This window comes from Chaetura pelagica, unplaced genomic scaffold (genome assembly GCF_000747805.2).
Source record: "Chaetura pelagica isolate M959 unplaced genomic scaffold, ChaPel_1.0 scaffold40, whole genome shotgun sequence".
Lineage (NCBI taxonomy): Eukaryota > Metazoa > Chordata > Aves > Apodiformes > Apodidae > Chaetura > Chaetura pelagica.
The window spans coordinates 2,544,242-2,554,956 of NW_009952160.1; the positions used below are offsets into that span (position 1 = coordinate 2,544,242).

The 10,715-nt window shown below is 42.5% G+C and overlaps 1 protein-coding gene across 1 annotated transcript in view; it reads right to left on the minus strand.

Moving 5' to 3' along the window:
• PJA2 (praja ring finger 2, E3 ubiquitin protein ligase) overlaps window positions 1-10,715 on the minus strand; it is a 14,506-nt gene that overhangs the window by 2,904 nt on the left and 887 nt on the right. The window contains 5 exon segments of the mRNA XM_010007232.1: window positions 562-667; window positions 4,244-4,417; window positions 5,853-6,041; window positions 6,885-7,538; window positions 7,540-7,948. Of these exon segments, the coding sequence (XP_010005534.1) occupies window positions 562-667; window positions 4,244-4,417; window positions 5,853-6,041; window positions 6,885-7,538; window positions 7,540-7,948 (1,532 nt within the window).

The following is a 10,715-nucleotide window of genomic DNA, read 5'->3' on the forward strand; positions in this document are numbered from 1 at the left end:
CAATGTGCCCTTGTGGCCAAGAAGGCCAATGGCATCCTGGGGTGCTTTAGAAAGGGTGTGGTTAGTTGGTCAAGAGAGGTTCTCCTCCCCCTCTATTCTGCCTTGGTGAGGCCGCATCTGGAGTATTGTGTCCAGTTCTGGGCCCCTCAGTTCAAGAAGGACAAGGAACTGCTTGAAAGAGTCCAGTGCAGAGCCACAAAGATGAAGGGAGTGGAACATCTCCCTGATGAGGAAAGGCTGAGGGAGCTGGGTCTCTTTAGCTTGGAGAAAAGGAAACTGAGGGGTGATCTCAATGTTTGTTAAGTGTGAGTGTCAGGAGGATGGAGCCATGCTCTTCTCAGTGGTGTCCAGTGGTAGGACAAGGGGCAGTGGGTGCAAACTGGAATATAGGAGGTTCCACATAAATGTGAGAAAAACACTTTTCTACTGCAAGGGTGACAGAGCACTGGAACAGGCTGCCCAGAGTTTGTGGAGTCTCCTTTGCTAGATGAAAAAGGGTTCAATCACAAAATCTTAAGTCACAACATCACTGATGTAATACCACCAATAATATTTTCATACATCCACAGCTTCTTGTATGCGTTCCTCTACTGCTGCAAATGTGAAAAACCGAGGATCCATGAAAGGAAGGGCTGGAGGAAGTGCTAGGCCAAACTCATCAAGTGCACTGAAAAACATGAGTTAGGAAACAATTTAATTTCAGAGTAAACAGTAATACCTTGATGGCTGGATACATCAAATTACTGCACGTCACCTTGTGAAAGGAGTTAATATTGGTTTTGCAGAAGCTATAGCTGTCTTCTGATAGGTATAACTGTAGAGGAAATGACTTCTTAGAAATTAAATATAATCTAAGGCTTTTGAATTTCAAGCACTTGAATGAGAGAAAACCCGTTCATACCAGAGCAGTCATTAGAAAGTTGGTCAAATACTCAAATAAAAAAAAAGGTTGTACAATTCTGCCATAAAAGGGGAGAAACAAATCAAATTAAGTCAGCCATATAGGTGGAGCATGATACCAGGTAAACAGGGGCATGACATTAAGTGGCAACTTTAGGGATACCAGACAGGCTGTAAACCTTGAAGTACCTAGTCGATAGGGAAACAAGGGAGAGGTAACTCAGTTGGCATTAGGGAATAAAAAGGTGTGCTAAGTGCACAGCCAGTGTCCCTGTTCCGTGGGGGGACAGCTGCTCTTGCAAGAACATAAATAAGATGTGCTTCACTAAGGAATCTGTCTGAGCCTATGTTATGGGAAGCATTATCATTTCTCACAACTTGTTAACAACTCTGTGTGCTCTCAGGAGGTGCTTGTGTTAGGCTGACCTTGGCTGGCTGCAAGATACCCACCCAGCTGCTCTCTCACTCCCTCACTTCAACTGGGCAGGGGCATAGATAGGGACATCACTCACCAGTCACCATTACAGGCAAAACAGTCAAAGTTCAGGGGGAACCTTAATTTAACAGAAGGGTTGAACCAGGTGATCTTTTGAGGTTCTTCCCATCAGGGCTGCTCTACAATTCTGTGAATTTATTGCTAGTAAAAATGGATTTGGAAGGTTGAGAAACAAAAGCAAAAGCTGCAACATCTTCCCCTTAGCCCTCCCTGTCCTTTCAGGCTCAGCTTTACTCCTTCATTCCTGACTCCTCTATGTCCCCCTGTCCCAAGCAATGTGGAGGGAATGAGGCACATGGGCAGTGGTCGGATCACTGCAGCTCCTCTCTGCCACTCCCTCCTCTTCACACTGTCTCCTGGCTCCAGCGGGGGGTCCCTCCCATGGGTTGCAGCCCTTCAGGATAAACCTGCTCCTGTGTTCTTCTCTCCAATAAGCTTCGGTACTTCACTGTTTAGGTGTGGATTCTCCACAAACACAGTTCTGTCAGCAAATACTTACCTACTTCACTGTGGGAAACATCTCCTTCAAAACATGGAGCATATCCTCCCCCTTCTTCTCTGACCTTAGTGTCTGCAGGAGCGTTTCTCATATCATCCTCATTCCTCACTCGTACACTGTGCAGCATTTTTTACTCTTAAATACACTACAGGCACTGTTTGCAGCGGGTGCACTGCAGCCAGCTGTGCCCCACAAAGGGCAGCCCTGTCAGCTCCTCCAGGAAGCTGCCCTGCAGCTCCACCACTGCCAGTGGCTGCACTCAGTACAGGAGGTACACTCATGAGAATACAGACTTCAGAAGAACTTGATTGCAGCATTTACTGTTGACTACTCCATACTACTCCATGTATGCTATTAAGCTCATTTTACTACTAGAATTCAGGTTTTTATTACATCATGTGTCAGAGTTCACAGCTTGGCCACTGCTGCAAGTTTTATTTTCAACATTCAGAGATCAAATCTTTAAATGAGCATAAGGAAAATTATGCCTAGATCAGTGTATGCCCATACAAAACTAAGACTATTAGAGAAGCATCTCCCTTCATATTTTGAGTTATTAGGACGCTTAATGAGGGTAACATTCAACACTTAAAAACAGCTTTTGTCCATATCCTGCAATGCCTTTGCTAGCTTGCTGCCTGGCACAGCAAAAACATGTGCCTTAGCTCTAGCTTCCACTCCCATGCATTGGTCCCTGTTGTATTTAAAGCAAATGTGCTCTACTATTCCAGAATTAGGCTGTTTGACTGGCTCTGATCACATTCTTCCTAGTGGTTGCAGAATTTTTGTACTATATTGCAATATTCTCCAGTAATCTTATGACAAAGTCGAGTGAAGCATTTAAGGTCATGGAAACACTAGGTAAGAACATGGCATTTCAAAGAGCAAGACAATAGGCTTTTAACATCTAAACTACACACCTACTGCAAAAGAGGAAGAGATCAATTATAAAATTGCACTGACTTAAATGCTGATTACATTTATATTGCTTTATTTTTATATTTCCACTATACTTACCACCTTGAAAATTAACTGAAAAGTATACCCCTCTGTGACATTCAGGTTGTCTAGTGCTTGTTTTGAACAATCCAAGAGATGGGCAGTGTATTTGGACACTGAGGATGCCTGCTGTTTGTTTTGAGACATGACATCTAACAGTTAAACAGGATTTGTTATGGGACTGAAGAGATGTCTCAGGACCTCACCAAACTTCTACTCCCCCAGCTCTGCCCCTGCACAGCTGCAAACTGGGGAGTTTGGTGTGGGACATGCTGAGCTGGGAAAGCTGGATATCCAGTGATAACCAGACCTTGAGATTTTATGGAAACCACTGACTTGGCTGGAAAAGTCCAGAGCACCAGTGTCAAGCTGACCCCTCCACCTATTAAACTAATCCTGAGGTGCCAAGTTGTCTCAGCATCATGTTTCATATGGAAATTAGTCAAGGACTGTGTTGCTAGCCCAATCAAAGGCTTATCTTGTTAGTTAGCCTGACAAATACCACCTGCAAGATATATCCCAGCACTATACTCCCCCTCAGTTCCCAAGGAACATGCAGCCTCCCCTATACAAGCCAAGATGGGGAGAGTGGACAAGAACTGCATACAAGTCTGGGATGCCAGGGGTGCAGCGAAGCGCTTCCCCACCGACGACGTTGCTGGACCTTGGTGGCAACTGTCCTTGCTGTTCTCTGTATTTCTGCTTTTCTTCTTTTCCTTTCTACTCTGTCTGTTTTCCTCCCTGTCCTGTTTGCTCTAGGGACTTTGTTGTGTAACTCCAGTAAAGTTCAGTGTGCATGTGACATCTGACCTCGTTTGTGTCTTAATTTCACCATGTGGGATCACCTCTAAACCTTTTCACAGGTCCTGCAGGACAGCAAAGGGTGCAGCTGCTGTGCAGCTCATCCCAGGGGAGGGAAGGCAGAATCCAGCCACAACAGCCTCCCACTGCACTGAGGGGTGTTAGAAAGCAAAGGGGTTCTGCCCGATCTCTCTTAAGACCACACATTAGCCCCAGGGCCTACTTGTGCACCCAGCACTGTATTATCCTTGTTTTGTCCTGGCGAGATAGTAAAAATTGTGTCTCAATATTGGATCGTGACACCCTCCTTGAATATTTAATCCACCAGAATATTTTCCCAGGTCACAGCCTTATTTGGCAAGTGTGCATCACTTTTCTCTTGCGAGATGAAACAATAGCACTTGAAGCACCCTACACCGTAATAGTCAGATTACCTTTGAAGCAAGTGCATACTGATAGCCCTAAGTATTTTTTTACATCTTAAACAATAAACTAAACAGTAACTATAAACTGCCTGAAATTATTGCAGAAAATTATCCCAGGCATACCTCATGTCCAGATCCAGGTCTTCAGTCACCCTGGAGTCACCCTCACAGTTGTTGTTTCCATCCAACATGAAGAATCCAGGACGCACCGGACCATTTTCCTCTTCACGGCTACTTCCTACTTGTTCCCGATGCTGCAACGATGGACACTCTCCTTTCTCCAGTGATGTCTGTTTGCTTTGAAAAAGAAATACAAAGTTAAAAGTCTAGGAGAATTAACAACCACACACAAGCAACAAAAGCTAAACATTAAAAGGGCTGCAACTGCATGTTTCGCAGCTTGCAAAGTCCCAAACTAACAATTTAGTATTTGCTGTACAAAAAAATACTCCCAGTAGCATCAGCTCTAGGCTCAGAATCTAGTAACATGCATGATTCTGCAGCCAAATTATTTGTCTAACACTCAGATCAGCAGCACACTAGGTAGCATGCTGTTCATTTGCTCTACATTCAGGCAGAATCACTGCCAGAGCTCATAAATTTGCTACTAAAGATTTTCTTATTAATCTACAACGTCCTAAAGCCACTATAAAGAGAGTGTCTCTTGACAACTATGAACAGCCTTCATGGGCAAAAGTGGACTGAACTCAGAGATATTATTTGCAAGATATGCTGCCTGCATAAGGAGAAAGACTCCTCTCATTCCTGGATTTCCTATAGGAGCACAAGTCATCTGGATGTTTAAAGCCACCAGGCTGCAAGTCCCACTTGCCTTGTTAGAGGGCAAAGAAACATTATTCCCATAATGTTAGAAATAGATACATTTGCAGGCTGTTCCCATCAAAGAAAGCTAAAAAAGTACAGTTCCATTGTTGTTGTTCTGAAAGAGATGAGTTTTTATAATGCCATGCTAATTCTCCAAACCTCAAGAGACAACAGCACAAAGAAAAACAGTAACAAGAGATTTGGACTACTTCCCAATAGACACTGTTTACCTAGAAGTGGAAGAAGCTGAAAGAATACTTAGGCATGTCTTGTTGTTTTATAAAGACCCAAACAAAGACTGCAAATTCAGTATTAGACTCTTAGGAAAAAACTTCCCTGGGCTATTTTAGCTACAAAATTTGCCTTGCAACAAAGGTAGATGCATTTTATAATGTAAAACACTGCATGGCTGGAAAAATAAGAAAGTTCTCAGCAAGCAAGTAGTTCAAGCTTACTTTAATCACTACTAGGGCAGCAGAAATAAAAAGCAGCAGTGGAATATGTGAATCAATAAAGCAAAGACATAAACAACTGCCTTGCAAGAAGTACTAAGCAGTATTGGAAGGTATTTAACATATGTCCTTGCAATTAACTTTAATTTACCATTAGCAAAAAACAGTACTTGCCTACTTTGGCTTTTTAAAGGTGCTACTGTTGTAGCTTGTTGTCCTTTTTGACACTATATGTCAATGCCCTCATTTCTGTAGCTTCCATATAACAGATTTATTTGCACAACATGCCATTTTTTTCCCTGATAGGAAATACATACTACTCAGATTTTGATGTGGGCAAATTACTATTGCTAGTAAATTAACTACTTTTAGAATTGTGTAGTGTCATATGAAGACTGCATTGCTGTGGATGGCTGAACTTACGAGGAAATGAGATAATAAAAATATAACCATACCCTCCTTGGGAAGTGAAGCTTGTGTTCTCCTCTTCTACACCACTGCTGCTGCTGCTCTGCACTTTAGGATCACGTTTCTCTCTGCATGGGAAAGTCTCACAGCAGTCACCACTTGAGGACGACTCTTTTCCTGTAGCAGTAGAACAGCTAGGCACAGACGTAGGCCATTCTCCACCACTGCATTCTGAGCTGCAGTTTCAACAAGGCAATAGGGTGTTAATTTAAACACTGCTTTATGGGAAAGAAAACAAACAAACATTCTGTTATTTCCTGCTTTTCTATGAATAATACTCTCACAGACTATTTTTTTTCTAGCAGAAATCAATTTTGTTCTGTTTATAGCTATAACTTGCTATTCCATGAATTAGAAGTACTTTGGAAAAACTGCACATTGTACACTGCACGTTTTACAAGAATAAAGAAGAATACTGCTCCTGGTGCCTAGGTTGGAGATCTAAATTTGTATTCATTAATAGTTACTTTGAAAGCACCGACTAGTCTAAAGAACTTCCAGTAAAAAAAGGATTATAAACAATTGTATCAAATTATTCTTCAGATGTGGCAAGGAAAAATTGTTTGTTTCAAAAGGCTGTAGACAAGAACATACATAGGCTGCCATGCAAAATACCAAGATTTGAGAGTGAAACAAATCTAAAAATAACAAGTCCTGAAGGGACTTTTCAAAATCCCATAAATTGCAAAAACTAATGCTGAGCAAGGTTTTCCTTCTCTACCCTTTATCTATTTAGTAAAAATAAAAAAAAATAAAAAGCAATCTTCCTTAGTGGTAAGGCACTTTGATCCTAAACAAAGAAAGGCTTTTTACATTACCAGAAGAATATGTATTATTACTGCTTTACGTGGACTAGAGGAAGGCTGAAGAAAAACTGGAAGAGTAAGTTGGCATTTTGTTATCTGATCATGCTCCAAAAATTGAGTTTTTATGTCCCATTTGCTAACAACTTATTCAGATTTACAAATTACTTACATAAAATATTCAAGAGTAATGCAAATACAAAAATTAAATGTTACCTGTCTTCCTCTTTGTGGGATTTTGATAAGCATTTATTGCAGTGTTCAACCTCATCCGAAGAAGTGCTATCTACCACACCTTTTTGTCCTTGAGCAACAGCATTTTTCCTTAGGTCTCTTTCTGGGTTCTTTCGATATCTTCTGCACTTTGACTCAAAGAACATACTAGAACTTTTTTCTTCTTTTCTATTTTGCAAGGCACATGCAGCAGAGCCTTGCTGGACTTCAGCAGTTTCCCTTGTCCTCCTGGAACCCCTTTCCTCTTCATCATTACTAGCAAGAAGACTCTCTCTCTCCAACTGGTTTGCATAATTTTGTTTTCTTATTTTAGGTCTTGCTACTAGCTCAGGCAAACTTCTTTGGTCAGCATTTCCACCACAGACATTCCATTTGTTAGTTGCCATGGAGGTTCTAATTCCAACATCCACTGTTTTTATCTGCTGTGTTTCACAATTGGCACCACTCATGTTACTTTCCTGTATAGCTTGATCTTCAGCAGAAGATGTAAATGTCCTGTTGTTTGAACATGCCAAATCTGAATCTATGCTGAAATAGTTCATTAAAGATGTGGGTTCTGCTGCTTCACAACATTCTCTAGAAACCCTGTGGTTGAGAGTGGACAATGAGAAATGCAAGTCAGTAGAAGACTCTGTCTTTTTCTAACTCAGAAAGCATGCTTTCTAGCCTTCTTGGAAGTACACCTGCTTTTTCTCTTGCCAAAGAAGATCTGTCTTGAGCATCATCTCCCTCTCCATCGTTGCTATCTGGCCTGTGAGAGACGGCATCTGTAGGAGCAACTCCATTGTGACCATTCAAACCATTACGTCCTCCAGATGCACATTCCGAAAGATAAGCAGAATCCTCATAAGGATTCATAAAGTTCCTTGAGACTGTGTTGCCTTTCAGACCTTTACAAACTAGAGAAAATGGTAAAATGCCCACCTCAGAAGTTGGGCGCGATACCTTTTGGCAAGCAGATGTTCCAGGTCTGCTGTTTGCTAACGAGGGTTGATGCAATGAACAAGAGAAAATTTGATACGTAAGACTTGCACCTTCAAAGCAAGCTGTAAGAAAAAATGCATTGGAATAGTCAAACATACATTCTCATCTACAACAACTGTTCATGAAAGAGAAAGGATAGTTCACTAGGACTGCAGTGCAATTTGATAGAGAGAAATATTTGCCAGAGAAGTGTTGATTCTTCACTAATATATCATAAATCATCATTTATTTAAACTAAGCATATAGAAATAGACTTAAATGATACAATCACCGCTCAGCTTGTGATAGCAAAAAACAAGTATTAAAGGAATCTGTTCATATGCAACATTTTTATATTGTTTATATAAAATGGAACTTTATATAAACACAGAAAATCTTAAAAAACCAATAACACTAAAAAAAGCTACAATATTCCTTTCCCAAAGTTAAAACCTGGGCTACCCCTTAATTAAACTGGCTAAATTGTGACTCCTGCCGCACTTGAATTTTATTGCTAACTATAAATTCCATACTAATAGCACTACATTTTGCACTTGGAGCTGTTAGTGCAGCTCCTCATAAAATTAACCAGGATGAATGTGGAATTACAGTTAGTAGTCACAACCATTTCAAATTCAGTTTGCTTATTTTACACTGAAATGTCTCTTGCGTACAGGGACAATAAATATTAAACCAAACATCAAGAGTTAGAGAAGGCAAAAACATGTATACTGCTAATACTACAACATTAATGCTTAGGTCAAGTTATTTATATACTCCTAACCAAGCCTAAGCTATTTGTGAACATACAATGGCCTGTGAAAATTGAGTGCCTGTTTTTAAGTCAATATTAAGAGATTTGGAAATCTAACCATGACCCAAAAAGCAAAGCATGCCTGATTAAATGATTAAACCTCCCCTGCTGCAACTTCAGGCCATTTCCTCTGGTCTTGTCATTATTCACTTGGGAGAAGAAGCTAACACCCACCTCCCTACAGGTACCTGTAGAGGACAACGAGGTTGCCCCTCAGCCCCCTCTTCTTCAAACTAAACATCCCCTCAGCTGCTCCTTGTATGACTTGTTCTCCACGCCCTTCACCAGCTTGGTACCTCTCCTCCTGTAACTCAACATCCTTCTCACAGTGAGAGGCCCAGAACTGCACACAGTACTCGAGGTGTGGCCTCACCAGGGACAAGTACAGGGAACAATCACTTCCCTTCTCCTGCCGGCCGCACCATTCCTGGTGCAGGCCAGGATGTTATTTGCCATCTTGGCCACCTGGGGGCGCTGCTGGCTCCGGTTAAGCCACCCGTCAACCAGCACCCCCAGGTCTTTTCCCCCTGGGCAGCTCCCCAGCCGCTCCTCCCCAGGCCTTTAGATTGCCTGGGGTTGTTGGGACTGAAATGCAGAACCCGACACTTGGGTGTTATTGAACTTCTTACAAGTGACCTCAGCCTACCGATTCAGCCTGTCTAGGTTGCTTCCTACGCTTGAGCAGATCAACATTCCCACTCAGCCTGGTGTCATCTGCAAATGTACTGAGAGTGCACTCAATGTCCTCGTCCAGATCATTGATGAAAATATGGAACAAGACGAGCCCCAAAACTGAGCCCTAAGGGACACCGCTGGTGACCAGCTGCCAACTTGATTTTACTCCGTTTACCACCACTCTCTGGGCCTGACCATCCAGCCAGTTGTTTTATCCAGTGCAGAGTACACTTTTCTATGCCATGATCCACCAGCCTCTCCAGAAGATTGCTGTGGGAGACAGTGTCAAAGGCCTCACCAAATCCCAGACAGACACTCAGCTCTGCAGCAGCCTTATGCAACCACAGCCTCCCCACAGGGCTTTCAGCCCTATCTCTAGGCTCTCCAAACAGGCTTCCAGCTCCAGCAGCTGGAAAGAAGAGGAAAACTGCATTCCCAGGGCTGAAAGGGAATGAAGGTGTTTAGTTACAGTTACATAGAAAGTTTTTTCAGAGGCCAAATTCATACTCTACAAGGAATATTAATTCTGAGCAAAGAGTATTGAGAGCTTCTGGAAGACAGAAGTTAGGTAAGATCATGAAACAGAGATCATCTCCCTGATATTTAGTAGCACTTCAGTGTAGGACACTTGGCAATATCTTATGAAGCATATTATTTGTTCTTAAAACGTAAACTCTTAGTAAGCAACAATTTAGAGGACAAACTCTGAAAGGCTGCTTTAGAAAAAAACCCTATTTCAACAGAAGATATGTGAAGATAGATTTGAAGCAGAATTTTTCTTTCTCACCTTACTGATGGACACAATGTGTCTTAGCTCAATGCCAAATAAATGCTTAAGTTAGACTATATTAACATAACAGACACCCCCTGGAATTGCCTGAATGGTAAAAGCCAAATGTACATAAACAAAACACCACTAGTATCCATGCCTCCCCTCCATATTTTAAAACAAAAGGCCCCTAAAAGCAAGATGCTTTCAAAATACTCGAGTGAACCCACTAAAGGGGCAACACACAGGACACACTTCAAGGAGTCTCTCTTCCCTGCGTAACGCCCGTCCTGTGCCGTCTAACTACAGGCTAAAACACGCTGGCTAACGTGTAAGAAAACGCGTGCTTTAACTGATGCACCTCAACAAACATCCTCTGAGCGCTGAGGCCCAAGACATTCCCCTCTTGACCCCGAATTTGGGGGCGGTGCTGCTCACAGCCAGCTCAGCGTCCCCCTCTCTCTCCTCCAGCGAGGACGTGCGGCAGGTGCTTCGTGACGAAGTTCCAAGAAGGCCAAGCGGCCGGGAGCCCGCGCACTGCCACGCGTGTTCTGCCCGCAGCCCGCCCGGCGGGACCCGCAGCCCCGCGGGG